The 24199-nt window shown below is 34.4% G+C and overlaps 1 protein-coding gene across 1 annotated transcript in view; it reads left to right on the top strand.

Moving 5' to 3' along the window:
* Positions 1 to 7617: 7617 nt before the first annotated feature.
* LOC108666323 (nephrin) overlaps positions 7618 to 24199 on the top strand; it is a 41037-nt gene continuing 24455 nt past the window's right edge. Inside the window, exons 1-2 of the mRNA XM_047880476.1 lie at positions 7618 to 7922; positions 22190 to 22319. Coding sequence (XP_047736432.1) covers positions 7643 to 7922; positions 22190 to 22319 — 410 coding nt within the window. The 5' untranslated portion in view covers positions 7618 to 7642. The remainder of the gene's footprint in view (positions 7923 to 22189; positions 22320 to 24199) is intronic.

Raw genomic sequence — 24199 nt, 5'->3', positions numbered from 1 at the left:
GTATATTTACTTATAAAATTTATAATATAAAAAAAGATGATGGTATAACATTGTTAGCAGTTCGTCCGACACACTATGAACGCTTTGGTTCAGGGCTTGTTGGTCGAAGGATTCCTCTCATATCCAAGTTTATGATGAATAATTTCATTGTTTACCTGTACAAGTTTCATGATTTCTTGCTTCCTGTTGACTAAGGATTTCACAGGCAGCAAATTACTGCAATCTGAACATATAAAAAATTAGTGAATTAATCTTGTTACAATACGAAAGGACAATAAATGCAATACCGTTCATTTACTAGAATAAAACTTTTCTAGCGTTTGGTGTTTAATATACAATATTAGCTATTTCGCTGATGGTAAATAGAATTTATTATTTGTTCAATAATCTCCGTTGAATATGCGAAAGAAAATTATAGAGGTCAGGCCCGTTAACGCCAATCATAATTCATATCATATAACTAAACGTTGGCTGCATAATAAAGTTTATTCATATTTGTACTATTCAAAGAAAGGCGATCACGGTTTGCTTACCATTCGGGAAGTGTTGCATGTTTCATTTCTTTCACAAATATCGACACTAATAAACTACATGAATGCAATCAATGGATAATTTATGTGCAGGCGACTGAATAAAAGCTTATTCAGGTCAATAAAACCATTCAATCTTTTCTAAGGTTTGATCACTGATAGCATTTGCTAATATAAACATCATCGAAATGATCTTCGCTCTACTGAAGGTGAAGATTTTAGCTGATACCATCAATAATCATCAAAAATAATGATATAATGATAGCGTTAAATACACTATGGGGCGTGTTGATTTAATTAGTCAGATCTGTCATGCTTCCGAGATAAAAAATTTGATAGTGAATTTTCACGGTATTCCGGAATATATTATCACGGAATAATATGTAATATATAATTATATGTATAGCACATTAAATGAATCATGTAAAATTTCTCGGAATTTTCATCAACTTCACAGAAATTTGTTCTCTGAATAAAATAATCGTCATAGAACTTCCAATTTTCTATCGTTCATTTATAATCAGTGGTGGATTTGGTGGATTGTAATCAACTTCAACCTCCATGACGAGCAATATTCAACCTCCATTTTTCAACTGAAACTTTTTTTGAACATTTTATCAGTATCAGGGAAAGTGGTTTGAAAAGAGTTTGTTATATTTTCAACATAAATAAAAATAGTTTTGGAAGGGTTTGAAATTTTTCCAGTAGCAAGAAATGGAATACATTTACAAATGGGGTTTTGAAATGGAATACATTTCATTTTAGCGGCAAAAAACCGTCAAGGTAGAATAAAAATAGTTAAAATTGGTTCATTAGTGCAGACAGTTTCACGCGGGGTCGTTTGTAAGGGCCAAAGTTTGCAAAAATTAGATGGCTCTGAGACCAGAAGTTTGCCAAACCAATGACTCTCTTTGGGGGGCTTTCCTTTGAAAATCTCGGCTCCTGGAACCAATTTATCGCTCAAGTAATAAATTGTGAATAATCTTCTTCATTAATAATCAGCTTCATTAATTAGCGCGGGAAGTTTCCCTCGTAGTCTTGCTTTATTGGTTAAGTTTGACATTTTCAAGATCAGCAGCCGCAGGATTCTCCTCTCAGAGAAGTTAGGTAGAATAAATTTTCAGTAACCAAATGCTTTATTCAGGGCAGCTTGAACTCTTCTGGTAAAATATTTTGACTTTGTTAAGTGTACTAAATTTCACAGGTGGAATAAACTCTAAAAAGCTTTGTTAAAAAACAATGAATTGAATAAATATGACTGTTATTTTCTTAAATTTACAAATAAAACTATTGTTCGATGGCTTTTTTTATTTAAATTGAATATTGACTTGATTAATGAAAAAGCTTTTTTTGTGCACATTTCGAAGACATTGGCAAGAAAAAAGGACTTAAAGTAGCAAAAGCAGCTGGGAAAAAGACTGCTCCTAATATTAAAATTCATGGTCTTACTAATTCACAGACACAGACTTTAATATTCATTGAGCTTCAATTAGGAGTCGAGCATCAAAAGGCCAGGCCAGAAGAACTAATTTGAACCGCAGATGTCCACGGATCACGGAAACTTGCGCCCATCCATACCCGTGAGCAGAACGTGAGCCCAGCCCGTTGGGTCATTCTCGAGTGGCCGTTATTACTAACGGCGTCATTACGGCTGTGTTACGGCCCTTGTTACGGCCCTGTCGAGAATAACGCGGCTTGCCTAAGCCTTGAGCCCATGTTCTTTGTTTCAGATAATGCTTCCCTACTCCTGATTTAAAACTAATGAGAGCCACGTAATAAGCGAGTGCATGCCACGCCTTGTCTCGAGAAGACTTTTGGATACAAGCCACTACTTGAGTGTCCGCGCGTATTACTTAAGTAGCAGAACCATATTAATTAAAATTATCGTTAGGCTACACGCTTGAGAGGCCCGCGTATTAATGAAAAATCCGGTACCATGTATTAAAAACATTTATGGCTACACGCCTTGGATTAAGAGGCTCGCGTCTAACTAATAAACCGGTGGCTTATGTCAAAAATTTGTTTTAGTACGCGTCTCTCCTTGGCAGACCGCGAGTATTACCGACCCCCATTACTTGGATAAATAATTTGTTTGAGTACATGGCCGGTACATATACGCCTCTATTTAAGAGGTGGCACATAATAAAGACGCTCCGATATCTCAATTATGCTGCAAGACTTTGCTCAGCGGCCGCTCAGCAATACTGGTCTCAATCAGGTCCACTTGACAGTTGAAGGGCTATCAATCATTACTTTGTTGTTTTAATCAGAATCATTTTCAGTCGATACATTTTTGAATTAATATTCTACAAAGAAAATAGTAATTTAAGCCCGTCAGTAATTTAATGCTCGTAATTTATATATACAGTATGTTTAATTAGCAGCAATGTTCTGAGCAATGCCATTTTGTTCAAGATGACGCAGCTAGGTTGTAAAAATAACTAATTATCTGGAATTACGAAGCGAAATTGAGACAATTATTGTGACTTGTTTATGGAAAATTATTTTGTTACAATCAAGTCAAAATTATAATGCTAATTTAACGCTTGAGAAATAGCTTGTGACTAATTGGTTTCAACAATTATAATGGTTCGTTGTCAGCCCTTGTCCAGAACAGAAAAATAATTTGTATGACGCTAGAAATCCATTTAATTATTCTCCGGTGTAATTGGTGTGTCGTTTTTTATTTATAACTTGAAAATCTACGAACTGTTTTAATCAATTCATTAAGAAACATAAAAATTAACACCATACGTATGCAAAAAGTGCATCTCAATAACTTCCATTAGTTCATTGAACAAAGTTTACCAATACGAGCAAAAATTATTTTCCTGTAAACAAGATAATAGAGTTGGCGAAATTCAGGGTCAGGAATACAGGAAATAACGTAAATGTGTTCAGGTCAGCAACACAAAAAATAGCGTCACTGTGTTCAGGTCAGGAACATAGAAAATAACGTAATTGTGATCAGGTAAGGAACACAAGAAATAAACGTGAATATATTTAGGTAAGGAACACAAAAAATAACGTAAATGTGTTCAGGCCAGGAACACAAAAAATAACGTAAATGTGTTCCTTAACACCGTAGATTTTGTTCCTTTAGATTCATCCCACACTGGGGAGGCTGCGAGATTTACTAGCGAAGTTAAGCCTTACAGGCAGCGGTCTCGACGCCACAAATTTAAAATAAAGTCAGGAATATTCGAGACTCCGGTGTAGTGGCTCCGGTGTTAGTTAATCATATTTTCTTCTTCTGTGTTGAATGTAACCGACGTCAACATTTGGACGAATCTGTTACACCCGGTAAAGTTATTCTTGTATATAATAGATATTTTACACAGAAGATGACAACTCAAGCCTATAAACGTCAGGTTCAGTTCAGTTTAGTTTTAAATTCATAAATTGGTTCAGTCATTCTAATTTCTAAATATGAAAATAATCAGCAAAAATTAACCAAAAGAATGAGCTCAAACAAAGAAAATCACTAGGTACATTAAAGGGACAGTAACTAATTTCAATTTTCCCGTAATGTTATAGAATCAGAAGCACAAATATTTTTCAAATTCCGTAAACTTTTGAATTTTTTTAAAGATTCCGTTACTGATGGAAATTTTTCGATAAGAATGATTCTAAGAGACATACATAACAATAATTATATGTGAATTCATTTTTAGAACAACTGTAGCAACAGATCCACTAAATACTTTGAAGTCTAAGTTCAATTCAAGAAATGCAAGGAATTCCTCGGGACTTTTAGAATCCCGTGAACTGATTTTTCTAATTAATTAACACAAGCTTTGAGATGAAAAGTTTGTTTTTCGTGGATGGATAATTCACAAGGTCGCCACTATCTGCAACCGTAAAAAATATATATTTGTAAAATCTTACAGCATTTTTTCGACCTTGGCACGGAGTTCTGGCAATAATTTAGCATGCTGTTTATAAAACCTTATTAATTCATTTTTATGCTGAATCAACTAGATCTTTTTAACATTTTTCTTTAGTTGATGAAATCATATTCGCATGAAGTTCGCTGACAATAGAAGTGAAAAAGTCATGAAATGTATCATAAGATGTACATTCAAAATATTATTACGATTCAAAATATGTTACGATTCAAATGTACATGAATGAAGTAACATTTTCACCAGAGGCTATGTATATACTTGAGAATGAAATTGGTTCTGAAGAAAAATGAAGTTGAAAATTTCAATGCAAAAAAATATGTAATTAATGCCATCTGAGAATGACATTTTTTGCACGCACCAATTATAATATAAAATTTTAACCGTCGCGATTTCCAGACGGTCAAATATCAAGGTTAAACATCAATTCTTATTTGCTTTAAACTCTAGTGAAGAAAAAATGTTCAGCTTCGCCGTATTTTATATTTTAGTTGTAGAAGACTGGTCCTATCTTCTTGGGTAAGCCACGCTTCTTCATTCTTCGCGGGCTGCATAGAAAATGTCTGAATTGTTTAACATTCCGAATTGGTTCATTAGAGTTTAATTTAAACTATAAAAGTTATTGTCGGGATAATTCATATGAATAGCTATCATCTTTTATGTGGTATGTCATTCGAGTGCTGGATGCGTGTGAATATGCGCTTTTGATCAACGCTAATTATTGATTACTCATTTAATGATCTTTTTCCCTAGCTGTAACAATGATTTTTTTATTCATTTATTGTACACGGTAACTAATAAGTGTCAATAAAAATGCCTTCACAAGTTATATGATTCCTTAACGAAGAGATTATTCAGATTTTTGGATCATTTTATGGAAATACATTTATAAAAAATTGTTTAAGGCCAAATTTGTGTAATTTTAACATGACTTTGTCTTTCATTTAACAAGGCCAGGCGAGTCGGCCTGGCCTTGTTTGGTTAATTTCTCCATAGACTATTTTCCTGTTACAATTAGAAATAAACTTTTTACTTTTTTTCAGAATCAACATAAATTAAACAACATGGCGTTGTGCGTTCATGTCGAAAGCAAGTTCCAAACTGAGAAGAAATAATAAACGGAAAAAAGTGTAATAAAAGTTTTTTAATTTGAGAGCGTGTGAATATATTGACTTCTTATATAATAGTATGTAGTTTTATTCCTATAACTGTCCTAATAATGTTCAAGGCCTTGGTTATTAAATTGATATTTATTTTAAACTGTTTTTCTTTCCAAACTCAATCAGTACTTTTTAGCAAGAAATTGCGAGTGCTTTACTAACTTAGCAAAGAACGTAAAAACCTTAATGGTTTAAATTTTCGCTGCGGGAAGTCGATTTTGCACTATAAAGAAATTATTCCTTCCTAGAAGTAGACCTTGGCTTAGAATAAATACTTCTACTTTGTCAGGCTGGAAATCTCGAGCCAATTCTCGTGCAATACCTCAAGGAAATGCAGCGACGATTCCGAGACATTTTGTGAGACAAAGAAGGCGCTTCACGCTTTAAAAGGCTAAATAAAATAATAAATAAGCTGGCTTAGTGTTTCCAGCTTAACTTAGCCAATTTTTTTTTTGTGAGCGAAAAGAAGGTATAAAACAGGATCAAAAATTGGCATTTGAGGTAATTGCCAGGGGGGTTATTTCTCATCGTATTTCTCATCATAAATGAGTCGTAAATAAAAATCTCTTGCCAAAAAGTATCTAATTATTTTCATCAAATTTGGTGTTTATTTCACAATAAACTAATGAAACCTTAATACAGAATTCTTGAGGGTCAGTATCTATTTTTAACTCCAGCCACCAAAACTTTGATAAAAAGACAAGACGCATAAAGTTTTCGTTGGGCTTGCTCCATTTAGCGACAGTTATAATATTAACTAACAAATTACTGAAATTCTATTAATTTCTAAGAATGTTTACCTTCTCTCGTCGGCGAGGTTCAGCACCTTTTTCTTCAAACTTACTAACTAAATTTCATTGAAGTCAAATGCTTGATTTTTTGTGAAAAATATCATCTCAAAGTGTTCTGTCATTAAGGTACTCGAACTATTGTTGAAAAACGTATAAAAAGTAGAGATACTGTAAATACAACAAATAAATTAAGTTTCAAAGGAATTGAACAAGTAAAATTTGAAAGGAACTGAACGAACTAATCAGTGAACAATATCATTACTAAAGCGAAAAAATATCTTATTAAGCAGAGAGAAATTTAAAAATGATGCACCAGACACCGGAATTCTGAGAATTTTCCATGAATTTCATCATCATCGTTTCACAAATTATATGTCTAGTTTCGGAATATAATTATGTAGGGCAACGGAAAATTTTCTGAACATTTTTAACGGGGAAATTCTAATTTAAACGCAGCACCGACCTCATCTATGCTCGTGGCTTTAAGAAAAACGATCTTTTTAACTCCAGAGCCTCGCTGCACAGATGAGCATTTTAGACGAATGAATGAACTTTTGTTTTGCAAAGGAAAGATTTTTCGACGAAATCATAACAGAACGCCACACCGCAATCATAAACTTCTAAAAAAATTTCTTTAATGAGCATCAACTTAGCAACTTTTGTCATCCTGTACGAACTTCAATCAATGACGTGATTTATGACATTATTTTTACTCATTAATTTTGATGTTTGGCGGATGTTGAAGAATTAAGTGTTCGGCTTTAATGAAGTCATTACTGAGGGACAATTTGTATCTAGGAACTGCCTCTAGGGCCAAATAAATCTAAATTTTATGGATTTATACCAAATCTTTTAATCTTATTGCCCCAACAGAAATTCCATGATTACACTTGTCACAATTTTCAACGCTCGGGATTTATAGCAAACGTAATACAAGTGATAATATTTTTATAGAGAATCGATTATGAAACAAATTAATACAATAAAAAATTCATTGAACGCATATACGTGATATACAAATCCAGTACTTGCTTAAGTGAGATTTATTTTTACGAACAAGTGCATCTCAAAATGACTAAATACATTCCTGGGACAGTGTATTGAAAACCACTCAACTCTTCCAAGTAATCCCAGCGAAAGGTTGCAATAAGAACCCACTATTTTACTAAAACACACATGACTGTACCTCAATCTGTAATAAGACTCAATAGGTGAGTTAATGCCGCTATTGAATCAACAATTCTAAGAACGCGTTGATGATAAACTATAACAACACAATGAACACGTTTAGATTGTCGTTATATGTGTGCTTGATAATGAGTCATGGCATGGCCGAAGCGAGCAATATTGAGTGGCGGAATCAAATGGAAGAGACGAGTCTGGTCAAGCGGAGGCATGCACCAGTGGAGGAAGAGACGAGTCTGGTCAAGCGGAGGCATGCACCAGTGGAGGAAGAGACGAGTCTGGTCAAGATCAAAGTTGGTACAGCGCTGCCTCCTTCATCCATCATACCTGGCATCTTACCCCCTAGGAAATGTGAGTATTTGAGAGAATAAAATGGTATTATAACAAAACTTTGTCGATTTAATCAATTTGAATGAACTAGAATTTTTTAAATATATATGCATGCAAAATATATCATGAACACTTTAATTCACCAATTTTATTGAATGCCAACGATTTTAGTTAACGCTCCTTCAATGTTCACAAATTATTCCCGTCGAACATTCCAGTTTAGCAGCCCGTCGACTCACTTGAGTCACAAGCCACCAACATTCCATTAACTGAATATAAGGTGCTTAGACACATGAGTAACCGATGCTGCACGTTGATTTGTAGCGAAGAAGCAGATATTCCTCAATAAAGCTACGTCGACAAACAGGTGACAGTACTGATCTTGGAGCCATGATGATAGTTATGACTTCTTGCTCAGATTTATGTGGCTGTTAAGGAGTTTTTCTCACCGATTCCGACCACTAAATCGATCAGTAAATCATTACAATGGAGTTACCTGCCATGAGGCATGAAAAATAATAGCAGCCCATGTATCATAATTTCAAATGCTTTTTTTCCTCAAATCTGTATAATTCTGACGGTGCATAGTTATGAATTATTGGTCACAAGGCCTATTTTAGGAATATATGGGAAATCCATGAGGCATATTAAGGCGTCTCGTTCTTTTGTAGGACAAGTATATTCATATGTCAAAATTTAATGGTTTATAGTTTATGTTTTGCGATTTGGTTTAGGTAAATCTACAGCAGGTAAAAGTAAATTGGGATGACCTATGTACTTTATACAACAAGAGAATCTACTGTTGGTGATAATACATAAGGAGAACCTACCCTGAGTAATAATTAATACTGGGAATCTACCATAGGTGAGAGTACATCGGGATTTCAAATAGGTAACAAATGCGTAAAAAAGGAACTGATTCACCAGTTAAACTCCCTCAGCACTTATTTATTTTCATCTTACCTTAGCATTGATTTCTCAAAATTTGACAAACTTTGACTGAGAATCTTGTCGTTATTTTCAAGCCATATCCCTGAATAGAAACTATATCCCTGTTATCATTTGAAATTAGTTATAAATAGAATCAAGCTTATAGAGGATGCGAAGAATTGCTTCTCTATTGCTGTGTTCATGTTCGCTCCATTAGAGCCTCTCAATAAGAAGGAATATTTTTTGAATGATTGATGCCATAAAATTATGTGCTAACAAAATTCTGGTAATCATGCATATTAAGAGCTTCATTGTGACACATTGCGGAATGTATGGACTATAATATTATTGCAAAATTATCATAATATAGATATTTCAGATTACGAGCCTCTTGACTGGCTAAGAAATCATTCGGTTAGAATTAATTCAGATCCGATAATATCTTCGTTCAAGTAGCTTTGATATTTGCTTCACAGTTGTGCTTGACAGCAATGCAACCAAGACAGGCATAGCTCGGTTATTGCCGCGGAAATCCATGAAGTTGCAAGAGAGTTAAAACTATGCAACATAACTCTACTCAAAATAACATAAGGCCTATAAATTCATTCACTGATCTAATGTGCAGAATGTACACATTCGAGTTTGAACTAGATAGAGAACCGAATTAAACTTTAATTTTTCTTTATTTACAATTTATTATTTCACAATTATATAATTAGTTTTAAAATCACTATGTTATAATTATGATGTAAATAATAGAATATAAGTAATTTATATGTATATTATGATCAAATTATTAATTTGTAGCTATCACTATAATATAACTGTGAAGCATATAATAAATCTACAGTAGGTAAAAGTAAATTAGGATAACCTACTGTATACAACAAGAGAATCTACTATTGGTGATAATACATAAGGAGAACCTACCCTAAGTAACAATTAATACTGGGAATCGACCATAGGTGACAGTACATCGGTCAAGATCAAAGTGAAGTAAAGTTTTTTATTCCGAAAGTTATGTATTTATTATTGTATTATGATATATCATTAAAATGTAGCTCTAGCAACAGACTGAAAAGTTTGATAATAATCAAACATCTAGGCAAACTTTAGTTGTGTTAGATGGCTACATACATTATAGATATTAATGCTCTGTTTCGACAGGGTCGCTGATGACACGTGCAAATCGAAATAAATATTTTCACTATATTTTAAAAGTGTAAAGCGTTTAAAAATATTAAAATCAATGAGTTTCATATTTTTTATAAATTTGTTTCTCTATTTTTTCCGGTGACTTATATTGTATATTGGTAAAAAGAAATAACGCAAACGGTTTATAGTCCTTCCCTGAAAGATTTTCAACTTTTTAATTGGGCAAGCGGAAATTAAAAATTTCTCACTCTATTTATCTATACAAGCATCAAATCAATGTGATTCAATGTAATAAGTGTGTCATACTCATAACAATTAATCAAATTTCGGAGCTTGAGTCTTTGGGTGTAACGTCCAGAAACGAAATTTATCATTTTTCTTCACGTTAGAGTGTGCATTAGATCCTCCTTGATGTTATGTGCGTGCTGCGTGGTGCGTGACTAGAGTTAGAACTTTCGTGATGTTGAGTGCGTGCTGCGTGGTGCGTGACTAGAATTAGATCTTTCGTGATGTTGAGTGCGTGCTGTGTGGTGCGTGACTAGAATTAGATCTTTCGTGATGCTGAGTGCGTGCTGTGTGGTGCGTGACTAGAATTAGATCTTTCGTGATGCTGAGTGCGTGCTGTGTGGTGCGTGACTAGAATTAGATCTTCCGTGATGTTAACTGAGTTCTGCGTGATGCGTGACTAGAATCTTTCGTAATGTTAACTGAGTCCTGTGTGGTGCGCGACATCTCCTTTGTTCGACGCTGCCACATTTTTCAGGATCAAAAGACTAGGTTTTCAGCGAGGCAATAAATATAGGAAACCCGTAATCTTATTGCATTCTACGTCATTCTGACATAAACGGCGGTCCTTACGATTTCAGAGACATGAACTCGTATGCGCTTCTATCCAAAAAGTTTTTTATTCAGAAATTTCATCATCATTTTTGCACTGGTATTGTTACCATATTGCAATTTTGTTACGTTTTGGACTTGATGTTTTTTTCTGCAGCAAATTGACAAGATATATACTTATTATATGCTTATTTTCATTCCTGCATGGATCTATCATGACGCAAAAACCAGGCAAAAATAATGGGCAAGGTAAGAAAATGGCACAATAAGTATGGTACAAAAAACATTCTGACAAGCGAGTTAGCGCTGACAAGAAACGTTTCTTTCACGTCCCTCCGGTGCGAGTAATGGATATTCCCGAGTAGGACGGACATTGCCATGCAAACGACTCGGTAATTTCCTTTTTCACGAGTAGCTCCATTCATGTTATTGCACTACGCCTAACTTGCTCGGAAATGTTGGCCTAAGTTGTCGTACGCCGAAACTTGGTTATTGTGCTGCCGCCTCGGAGAGTGTCTTCGCCGCTATCGAAGTTCAGGTGAAGTTCGGAACTTTGCTGCGCATGCAAATTGCACGGCTTAGTAAATTAAGAAATCAGGATTTGAAATAGACAGGAGCGCATTTAAGCAAAATTTTATAAAAAAAGCAAGTTTGGTAACCGACTCATTACATTCAACTAGTTTCTGCATAAAAATGAAATTTTATCGACATCTTTACTCCACGAATCTTCAATCTTCATATTGCGTAGCATTAATAGTGTTCTTTTTACTTCCCCTATACCTTATAAAAACTCCGTTAAGATAGGGCCATTATTCAGACCTTCGTGGCACTAGGTTCTTTCACCCACTTATTTTTATCTTATCCAGATGAAAGGTGAAATTATTGCTCCTGCGGCGCCATGTTTTGTTGCCGCCAAATCGATTTTTTTGCCACAGCCTCGCGCAATTCCCTGAGCAAAGTTTTTATTTTGCGTGTTGGCTCGAAAAGACTTGCGTGCAATGGAAAGTAAATCGTGACAGCGGGTTTATATTGATGTAGTTTAAACATTATTTTAGTCCTAACTTTTATTCAACACGTGAATTTACCTACCAAGTACGTCTAAATTATGAATGCACATTTTTTCCCGACATAACGACTACGTTTAATCCTAGATCAAGAAAGTTTTTTTAAATTCTCGGGCTTAATAATAATAAATTTGTTGAAGGATTTTCCTTATAATGGACGCCATATCTTAAAATGATTGATTGATGATGATTTTGCTCTCATGAACTACAATTATTTCTACATCGATCACGAAGCTCTTTATTTGAACCATATTTTCCAGACGTAATGTCTCCCTCAGCCAAAATTATGCAACTCCCAGCATGCATCACGCTGGAGCTAAACTACACTAGCACCTCGAGCTTAAACGTATCAGTAATTCATTCTTTGTAATAACGTTCAGGTCACGTGGGACAACTGACACTATAAATTTCATGGGACATGGGACATGGGACACTTAAAGAATTATAACGATAGTAATTAATTATTGCAACTGATTGTTGATCTGCTTGCGTTCTGGAACTGCGAAATTACAAACTTGTGCCTTGATTGACGCGTAATTATTCTCAGTTATGACTTGTAATTGAGTCATGCATTGAGAAAGTGAGCCCGCCAAATTGCTACATAATAAATATACATAGATATATAACAAACATACATACACTAAAAAAATATAACTTATTACTCACTGCAGTGAGTGACAGAGAGCGCATTTTTTCGTCGACGAAAACTTGAGGTCACGGACGGACGGACAGACAGACAGACAAACAGACGGTTATGGCGAGCAAATTAGGGCATTTTTTCCATATATGAGAAAATGCGCTAATGAGCTCGCCTTTTTAGCGCATTTTCTCATTTATGGAAAAAAACCCTATTGTTCTAATTACAAGCACAAGCAGAGAGCGAAAGCAGCATTTTTCAAGGCCAAACTATGTCAGGATGACCCGCAAAATTGCATCTCTATTTAGACAAAGTGCACTCATTCTTTGATTGCACAAGGATACCTTGTCGCAGCGTAATTTTCAACATTTATAATTAAATACCGAATTCTTTAAAAATAATTTAATTTTTCGTTTGTTAGGTATCTATTTTTATGCTGTGTAATAATTAATCCTGATCCCGTTCGATGTAATAGAATAATTTTTAGTTTATTATCTCGACTATGATCTGAAGGCAGTTACTATCGCTCCCTGCTCATTGGGCTGCGCTCACTCATGCCGAACAGTGCAACGTTCCAGTGTCCGGCATAGCAGTGATTTTAAGGTTTGAGCTTCTAGTTTTGGTGCTTCCGATATGCGTATTTTAGAATCGTTGTATGTTTTCAAAGAGAGACCTAGTTTAAATGCAGCCTTTAGCTCTTATCCGACGGAAATTATGATAGACACATTTTGCCGAAACATTATTTATTTTACTTTCCTACGCTGTCTTTTCTTTATAAGTTTAGGTTGTAACTTTTTTTTTTAATTTTGACTGTATTAACTTCTGATTATGTTTGTGTTCTAAATTTTTCGCACAGACGATGGAGCTGGACGTCAGAACGTCTTCAATATACAAATGGTGAATTTGTGTGGAGTTTCCTTCGCTTTTAAATTTGTGAATTTGTGATTAAAAAATCTAGTGACATTAATACTATATGATATGAAACATTTCGGCGTGGCTGTCATATCACTGTATCCTAAAGGATTTGCCTTTGTATGCGCGTCATATGATAAACGAACAGCAACTAAATGTTAGTCTTTGCTCCCATCAGTTTGATATGCCTATATACGTACCATCAGAATGTCAAAAATTATTTCAAGTTCCTTACAGCTGCTACCAGCTACAGAGTACCAATTTGCATTGAAACTAATTCAAGTTCGAAACTTCAGAGTTTGTTCATTTTGCAATTCTTTATTACGGTGAACTATTTGTCTTTCGATTACTGGGTTTCTACTTGTTGAGTTTTTCGTGCGTGTTTTGATGTGGTCCAGAATTGGACCACATGTAATTAATTGATTAATTGTTTAAGTGATTTGATCTAGAATTGGGCCACATCAATTAATGTAGAATTTTCAGGATGAGTTTGCAAAGAGGTTATGTTATTATCTTATTAATAGTATTTTGTAAATTGCTACTCATTTTTTTATTGCAGCCATGACCAGGTATGACATTTTAAATTGTTTGATTTATATGCTAAAATAGTATATCTAGTGCTGATGGACATGAGACTTCGTCATCTTGAAAAATTGAATTCTGGGAGTAGAATTTTTATAGCAAAGATTTAAAATAAAAAGTTTTTCTGCAGTGGTCAGATGGAGGCACACTAATTTTCAACAGCTGTTATGTTTTTAATCAAATAGCAGCAATCCTTAGAACGTTTGTCGTCCATTATTGACAACCATCAAGTGAGAGAAATTACAATAATCTATCTGGAATAAAAACTTCTGTTAGAAAAATAATTAATTTTCGATCGAATTCAAATTATTATTATATGAGATGTACCCTCAGGGATCCATGCTGGAAACTATACTTACACAGGAGGTTTACTGCTGCCTTGTGCTGTGCATTATAAATATTTGATTCAGTGACCGCTTTGATTCGCACTCGTGCGCTCTAACAGCGCACTCGTGATTAGCACTCGTGCGCTCGCAACTTTTATAAAAGGAATTAAATAAAACTTTGACCACTTATATTAGATTCGGGTCCACCAACAACACTTTCGAGACTTCAATAACTACGTTGATCTGATGAATGTCGTAGGTTCCCTGAAGTTCAGTCGGAAGTTCATCAAAAGTTCATCGTTGCAATCGAACGAAGCCCAGACATATTTTATTTTATGAATTTTTTATAGTACTTTGCATGGCATAAGTTGAAAGTTTCTCGGGTCGAAAATTCATTATTGACGGAGAATTTATTTCTTTTAAATTCGTGAAGTTTTTGAAGCGAATATCGGTTGAATTATTCAATTCATGATTCCTGAAGATATCATTTAAAATGTACCTACATGTTTTTTTCAATTTCCGACTTATATTTCGTTCAATAATTTTTATGACCCAATTTTGTCGAGAAATTTTATCCATGTTTAATAAACGGTTAGTTTTAGAACGGATTCATCGAACTACAGCTCTCTCTCTCTCTCTCATGCTCCGCATTTGCCAAATTCCGCGGATTTCTTGCATTAGCGATAAAGCAGTGGAGTGAGAGGCGGCCTCTCCATGTATGTAGGGGCACGTGTTCTACTATCGGCTTATTGAAGGCTCGAGGAGACTATATCCCAGCGAAAATTTACAGACGCGGCAGCTTCTGATTTGGAGTACCAGAAGCTGGAGCGACTCTAAATTTTGTTAGGGTAGAGTTGTACACGCATCGGCTGCACAGAGTATTCAAATTGAATTCAAACTTTGACCATCATCGATTTGAACACACTGAGTGAAAAGACAGATCGTATAACATTAGGCTCCTTTTTAATTAGTTTTCATGCTCCAGTTGTGAAGGTGCGAGTTAAGACTTGAAAACTGTTGGAAAAAGTTATATTTGAACAGTGGCTTCTTGTGAAATATGCAAGTCCTCATTTAAGAACACACAACAAATTAAATACATATCGCTTAAGAATAACAGAATTTGCCGCTAGTCTTTGACCAATGCGGCTTCTTGAATTAATTGAAATTTAATTACTCTGAACTGAAACTGCGCAAATTAATAAATATTATGTTCAATCAATCCTCTATTTTATATAAAGTTAACATTTGTCAAGAAATTGCCATGAATGTATAATCAGTGCAATCAGTCTTCGTGCTGCAATCTTTACGGGCTTATATAAATGAATATTATAATAAATAAACCTTAAAATTCATGAACAAGTCGTAATTGATAATTATCCGGAAAAGCTACTGATTTACGCCATTATTCGTCAATCTGCAACCTTTACCGACTCAAAACAATAAATATTATATTAGATATAACTTTAAATTTGCAAACAAGTATACATATTTATAACAGTTATCAATAAAAGACCACTAACCAACGTCATTATTCGTCGAGCAGCAAGTTGCCAGATTCGGTCAAAGCTTGCCGTCCACAGATCCTGGAGTAATCAATCGGTACGTTCATCACATATATTGGCGCGGGCGCTCTTAAGAGGCCAAACTAACGCCAATTTACTGAACATTATTGCCTCCTGGCAAGTAAACTAATACATTGTAGGGACTCTTACGGGTATTGTTTTTTGAAACGAATTCAAGGGACCAATTGCTAATGATAATTTACTGAACATTATTGCCTCAACTCATGCAGGATAAAACATTATGGAGATTTTTACGGGTTTGGATTCTTGTTAAGAAGTTTGATCAAATAATAATTACTATTGTAACAAAATGAGCATCGAAATAGCAGGATCTTATTCAGCAAATGAAACACACACAAGAAATAGGATATAAATAAACGATGTTATTTACCTACTAACAACACAAATAATAATAACTAAAAACCTCATAATATATAAATATTTGGAGAGGACTTGGACCTTAATTTATACCAATAATTATTCAATTTCATTACGCAAGATTGCCTAATATTAGAAAATAAATTGAAAATTTTGTCTCATCTACGTTAATAAAACTCGGTTACATTTGAAAAGATTTAAAAAGCTTTTATAAAAAAAACTCTGCTTCGTGAATTCATGGAGCCTGACCTGAGGAATCACGCGTTTCACTTCTCATGCCTGCAGAGAATATCACTTTGTTTACAATCCAGTCCTGACTGACGGTTATTCCTTGCAGAAGTTTGCTACATGCACGCTAGCTATTTTATTCATTTATTTATTTATGTAATTGAAACTTGACAGTTTCATAGCTGGATGATAATTTAATAAATTAAATGTTTTAATGTTTGAGATCTTGCAGCGTTAAAAACACCTTGATGCCATATGGAGTTCTTTTTACATTAAAACTGCTTGTACAGAATAGAAGTGGCGGCCAGTATAACTTCTTAATAATTACCCCCTTCATTTGCCTTGCTATGGACTTCGTGTATATACGCTACTAGCCACTGAATGACCCAGTAACCCTTTACACGAGGCCATTGACATGATAATTAGGGAGTGGTTGCATTCGAAAGTTTTACTGACCGCTACTAAAGACTCCTTGTAACTGCACATTTAGGTTAGTTATTCGTCAAAGCCTGTACGAAAAGTTTGGATTGAAATTTTTAGTAACAACTAAAGTTGAAATAAAGGGATACGGATGGAATAGTCAGCTTTTTAAATTCTTTAGGAAGGACTTCCGTAGAAAAAAAATCGTAGTGAAGGTAAAAAATTTGAACAGTAGTACTCCGAAGAGGCATCAAAACTTCCTTAAACTAAATTTATTTATTTGTAACGATCAATAAAAGTTATTCGCATAAAAATTCCCATTCCTTCGTTCATTAAAATTTTTCCAATCTAAAATAGTGATTGGGAAAAAATGATATTATAATTTATTTTACCTCCAATCTAGGTAACGAATTTGATTCAACGACATTATTTAACATCATTTTTCTTCCATGGCTGATGAAACAGGTTATTATTAGTAAACAAGTTACTGTAAGTTTAAATTTACCAGTTTGATTCGAATCAAACTGGTAAATTAATTTCAAACAAGTGAAATTAATTTAAAAAGTGAACGTATCGCCATATCGTCATGTTAAACTTGAAGCCGTAGCAGTAATTCCAGAGCAATTATATTTTTCTCAATTTGAAGCAATCAGGATCGCGCAAAGCTCTCTGCCTGACGTTTATTACTAAGATAAACCTGCCAGGATACAATATCAGGGGATTAATTTTGCGTGTTTCTTTAGTTGCATCTGCATGCTTGAGCTAAATATACATAAATGAACCGTTATGGACTTTACGGCATTTATGGAATGAACAGCTATATGTTATGAATGAACTGAACTGTATATAAAAAACACCTTAAAATGCTTACCAAATTTTATTCCGATTCAGAATTTGCTATATTTTCGGTTGTCTAGCAGATGAATACCATCATTTCATAAATGTACCATCATTTTCTTCCTTAAGTTTCCTATCCAATAACGAAATTTTATAAGGGGATTCCATATTTGAAATTAAGACTAGGTAACTAGTAACTCTGCAGCTGTGTGGCGAAATTTTGTGAGTGTATGTTTCCAAATTTAGAAGGATTTTAGCAGGGACCAAGGGTGTTTAGTTGTATTCAATATTACCCTTGTTAATATTGTACAACAACCTTGTTAGTATTGAACAAAATGTTTGTCTCTTATTTGTTTGTTAGAGGGCCAGAAACTGTTAATTTTCAATTATACCGTATCATCCAACCGAAGAATATTCAAAGGACTTTAATTGGAGGAATAATTCTTGTATTAAAATGACGTGAGGAATCTGATATTGCTTGAGGCAGGGAAAAATATAGCTATTTTTTGTATCACATGCCGATAAAATTGAGCAATAGACATAAAAAAACTAAATATGTAGTTCAAAAGAAAAGGAAAGCTGTGCAATATCTAAAGTCCTTAAAACATTTTTCAAACTACTCAAACATCGTAACTATAGTGAACATCATAACCTTGACGATAAGAGGATACCAGCCCTTCTTCCCCCTTTCAGCTTGTCAACTTTGACAAATCTAATTTCAATTTTCTTTAGCTCCCCACTTCGCACATTCTCTGCGCGCCCCACTAGAGAAGAAGTCCATGTTTCTAATGTTGGCCAATGTTTTGACATTGATTCTTACTATGTCATCGAATTGATTCATAGTTCAAAATTGAGTTCTATTTCACACATGGGATTGGTCGTATTTATTATCAAATGAAGTTACGAGATTCATCCCGATCCTTTCTACTGATATTTATTATTTGATATAATTTTGAATATACTTTTTCGGGGTAATTATGTGTCTTTTTGACTTGATTGCCTCAAACTTTCAATAAGAAAAATTTGTTTGTGAAAAATTTTATTGAGCGAAATGAGCGTGCTGTAGTAGGCGCAAGCAGGCAAGGCCGGCCGAATATGAAGCATAATATACGGACGTTAACCTCCAATGTCTGAGCCAAGTAAAAGTTTTTAAATATGTAGATTGTATTAAGAACTTCAAAAACTGTTCAGTCTTCAAATTAAAGATGAGCCTTTGAAAAATAGATAGTTTTACCACGAAGAATCGCCGTGCCCTAGTTAAAAAAGAATATTTCACTCCAGTTGATTTTTCTTGCATAAATGTCAAATAAACTTTAATATATTGATAAATATATTTTATTTTTAAATTAAGTTTGTCCAGAGCCCGTAGTATGTTATTAGGAGCAAAACGATATCATTGTTGAGAGATGATCAATATCCCTGGAATGTGTTTGATGTCACTGTTGACTGGTCTAACCCTGTCACTGGTGACTGATCCAATGATGTCACTAGTGACTGATCGCCTTCTATTCTCGAACGAGTACAAAAAAATATTTATGTAGAATAAATCTAATTATTTATGTTTTTCGTGACATTGGTCAATTATCCAAACACATTTGTACTCCGACAAATATTAGGGTACGTCGAATGATAAAAATAAAATTACAACTGTGATAAAATAAAATTAAAACTGACGCATGAAATGAAAATAGCGAGACGAGTTCCGAAATATTGTAATTCTTTTTTATTCATTTCAGTTATTTTTCAACAGGCTCTGAAAGGAAAATTATTGCTTCTCGTAACATATTTTTTCGTAATTTGAAAAATTTCACAATAAAAAAAGATTGTAGTATTCCGAGATGGTACGAATGCTCGTGCAGGCCTAACGTTAGAGTTGTTAGTAAATGGAATGTTTAAGCCTGAATTTATGCGCATATCTTTCCTGATATTTCAACATTAATTTGGCCAATTATACAGGAATACGAGGTAGTATTTTGTACCCAACAATGAATCGTGTATGTAATTTAGCGGGATAGTTTCTGAGAATAAAAAATGTCGCATTTCAATACATTAAATTTCTTTCACATTACAATGCAAAACTGTGAAAGAAAATTAGCAATTTAGCGTCGACAATAGCTATTATACAGTTTGATAGTTCTTCAAATTTAATATTATTTTCACTTCCCACATTAATAAGCATAATTTCTTCAGAGAGAATGCAGAGTGTGGTTTTTAAAGATATTTTCTTGGCTAGTTTCTTAATTTTGTAGCAGGTAACAGAAAACTATGTTGAAAATTCTTGAAGACACAAATACTTATCTAATTAATATTGATTTATGTTGAATAAAGCTAGTTATTTTACAAATTCTAGTCAATGTTCTTTCTGTTCTATAATTTTCTCAAATCATCATGCACGTTTGAAGGGCTGATGATGGCTAGTTGCGTTGACGTATGCAAATCAATGCCAGAATTAATACCTAAAAGTCTTTGCTGTAGCTAGTCAATTACGGCAAGAATTATTTAAATTCTAGGGCATTAAGAGTTATATTTTAAAACTATATTCTGATGATCACGCAGTAAGGTAGTAGAGTAATCATATGCGAATAAGAACTGTAACGTTGAGCAAGAATTATTATGGATCGCGAAGTCCAACTCTGCCATTAGTTTCGAGTGATGTGCATAATGTTTTTGTGATGCGCATAATGGTTTATGTGATGCGCATAACGGTTTTTATTGCACCATTTTTTACACTTGTTCAACTGTTTTGCATCACATTTAATGGCCTCAAAGCTAGAGGCACTGTAAATTGCTGTATTTTATTACAATTCGAATTGTAGTCTTTTAAAAGAGAGCGCAAATAATAATGAGTGGGATATTTTTTGAAAATTACAGAAACATTTCAAATAAGTATATAAAGTAACTGTTCGGGAAAAGTAATTTCTGGGTAATATTGAACCAAAATATAATATAAATTTTTTTCGAAAGCAAATTTCATTTTGTGTGTCTTTACTATATGCACCAGCTTTATAATATAACGTTTAGAAAAGGTAAACTTTTCTCTATCATGTGAGTTTGAAATTCAGCAACTCGAGTTTCTGCGCTGCAAGACCGTTATTTGATTTAATTTTAGGATACGAGTCCTATAATCGAGTTAAGGTACGTAGGGCCGAGGCCACCAATATACGAATAATAAATATGCATGGATATCAATCTCAGTCTGACCAGGTATCTGACCAAGTCTCTCAGTCTGACGAGGCATCTGACCAGGTCTCTCAGTCTGTCCAGGCATCTCAGTCTGACCAGGTATCTCAGTCTGACCAGGCATCTGACCAGGTCTCTCAGTCTGACCAGGCATCTGACCAGGTCTCTCAGTCTGACCAGGCATCTGACCAGGTCTCTCAGTCTGACCAGACATCTGACCAGGTCTCTCAGTCTGCCAGGTATCTGACCAGGTATCTCAGTCTGACCAGGTATATGACCAGGCATATTCTATCAATTTCAGTCTGACCAGATATCTGACCAGGTATCTCAGTCTGACCATGCAGCTGACCAGGTATCTAAGTCTGACCAGGTATCTGACCAGGTCTCTCAGTCTGACCAGGTATCTGACCAGGTCTCTCAGTCTGACCAAGTATCTGACCAAGTCTCTCAGTCTGACCAGGCATCTGACCAGGTATCTCAGTCTGACCAGGTATCTGACCAGGTATCTCAGTCTGACCAAGTATCTGACCAGGTATCTCAGTCTGACCATGTATCTGACCAGGTATCTGACCAGGTATCTCAGTCTGACTAGGTATATGACCAGGTATATTCTATCAATCTCAGTCTGACCAGATATCTGACCAGGTATCTGGCCAGGTATCTCAGTCTGACCAGGTATCTGACCAGGTATATGACCAGGTATTTGAGTCTGACCAGGTATCTGACCATGTATCTGACCAGGTATATTCTATCAATCTCAGTCTGTCTCCTACTCGGGTTTTCTTATTTAATCCTTCCACAAGTACCTTATCTAGACACAAGTATGAATTTCATTTAGAATGAGCATTTTAAATTATGGGAATATTGAGTCTATCAACATCCTTATTTTAGCAAAAGATTCATATCGAACCATTCCTTAAAAAGCTTCGAATAATTTATTGAACTGAACTGATTAAACTGATACCTCATATAATAATACAATTAAACTTAAATAATTGTTACCTTGTAACTGGTAATTGAGGCTCAAGGGCTCAAGAAAAACTCTTTATTAACAATAACTAATAATTAACACGTTAATATGACCAAAACATTCGCCATCAAATTCAATTTCTAAATCAATAGTAGTATGTTATAATAATATTATTAATAAAATTTAGTAATATTATTCAATATTGATATATAATTTATTAATAAATAGTAAATAATAGTAACGAGTAATATATTTTCTGTTGTTGAGCAGACGCGTCCGTGGCGGTGGTGGGGGTGGAGGGTCGCACAGCTCACCTACCCTGCAACATGAGCGCCCCAAGCGGCGACGCGGTGTCCCTCGTGCTGTGGTTCAGAGACGGTCTCGCCACCCCCATCTACAGGTGCCTCTTGTCTACCTCAGTCTTTGTTGCATCTACCATATGTAATAAAAGTTCTCATCACAAATTGTCTACCAATCACATCTACCTAACTGTTAATTTTATCTATCAAAATCTAACTAAAGTATTCATCCTAAATTACCGACCAATAATATCTACTTAATGTTAATTTCATCTGCCAAATCTAATTAGAGTTCTCTTCCCAAATTATCTGGAAATCACATCTACCTAACTGGTAATTCCATCTACTAAATATAATAAAACTCCTCATCCTAAATCATCTACCAATAACATCAACGTAACTGTTACTCTTATCTACCAAATCTAATAAAAGTTCTTATCAAATCATCTATCAATCACATCTACCTAACTGCTAGTTTCATCTACCAAAACTAACTAAAAAAGTTCAATCTAAATTATCTATCAATCACATCTACCTAACTGTTACTCTTATCCACCAAATCTAATGAAAGTTCTCATCCCAAAATCATCTACCAATCACATCTACCTAACTGCTACTCTCATCAACTAAATCTACTCAAAGTTCACATCCCAAATTAACTAACAATCACATTTACATAACTTTTACTTTCATCTACCAATCGTGCAACTTCAACAATTAGAGAAATAAGAGGGACAATATAACTCACTTTAGTGAATCAACGTCCATAAACAAGCGCAATTACATGCATACATGCCAGTTTGTCACACGAATAACTGTAAGTAAGTCTGAGTCGAGTGCAAGGATGTGGTATAGAGATAAACTAAAATCCTTGTTGAAACAAAATAACTCGTTGAAGAACGGTAAAATAATTATTTCCTAAGCAATGACTGGAACTTTTCATATTGAAAATAAGTTCATTCCAAACTTTAAACTTTATATTCCGGGAAAAGGTGTACCGAAATTGAGGTCACGATTAACATGAACACTGAGAATCAATGGATCGTAAAATTATTCATATAATTCACGTGACGAAAAACATTTTTATAATAATACGCAAGCACAATTTTTCATGTGAATCAAATTGTTGAATTCTTTTTCGTGTAAATAGTATTCGTGTTGAAAATTTTTACATGCGTGTCAATTTTGTTCCACAAATGAAGCATTTGTCGGGTCGAGGCAGCGCAGCTGGTGGCTGAGGCTTGCTTCAACGGACTAATTAAAACTTTAACTGAAAAAATTGTCCGTCAAGTGTGCACGCTTCAAGACATGAAATATGGACTTATAAGCACGCAATACGGCAATCAGGAATTGGGGCTCAATCGGGCCGCTATCGGGCCGTGTCAGAAGAAACTATAGTAACTATCTAAGTATTGTGTAATAACATCACACTATTTTATTAAGGATGTATGATAAAAAAAGAACGTGAACTTTAGACTAGTATTCACAAGGAGTTTAATTACAGTCAGCGCTTATTATAAAGTAAAGAACTGTCATATCTTCAACACTGACAACAAAAATTTTATACGCTATAGATTATTTTTCATTAACTTTCAGGCTTTTCATCGCATGGTCGTTTACTTGGTTGTCAGCAGAAACGCTCAGCAATCGCCTGTGAACATTAAGCCTTTAATATTATAACAACTTATTTCAGAGTTTGTTTTTAGCGATGCTACGTGAATTTAAAGAACGATATTCCAGCCATTTTACTGAGGTTTACTTATTTCGAGTTGTAATTTTGTTTTTCAGATCAGTGATCTTAAATAATAAGGGACTGTTGGATTAACGCTACGATTTACGTTAAGAATCTGTAAAAATAAACGAAGCTTCTCACGATTCAAAACAACCGAATCAACTAATTGGAATCAACGATTCAACAACAACCGAATTAAACCTAATCAACAAATTTAGTATAGCCTTGTCTTGCTTAATAACAATTTTC

This window comes from Hyalella azteca, unplaced genomic scaffold (genome assembly GCF_000764305.2).
Source record: "Hyalella azteca isolate HAZT.00-mixed unplaced genomic scaffold, Hazt_2.0.2 contig5432, whole genome shotgun sequence".
NCBI lineage: Eukaryota > Metazoa > Arthropoda > Malacostraca > Amphipoda > Hyalellidae > Hyalella > Hyalella azteca.
This window is presented reverse-complemented; position numbering and strand designations above follow the sequence as displayed.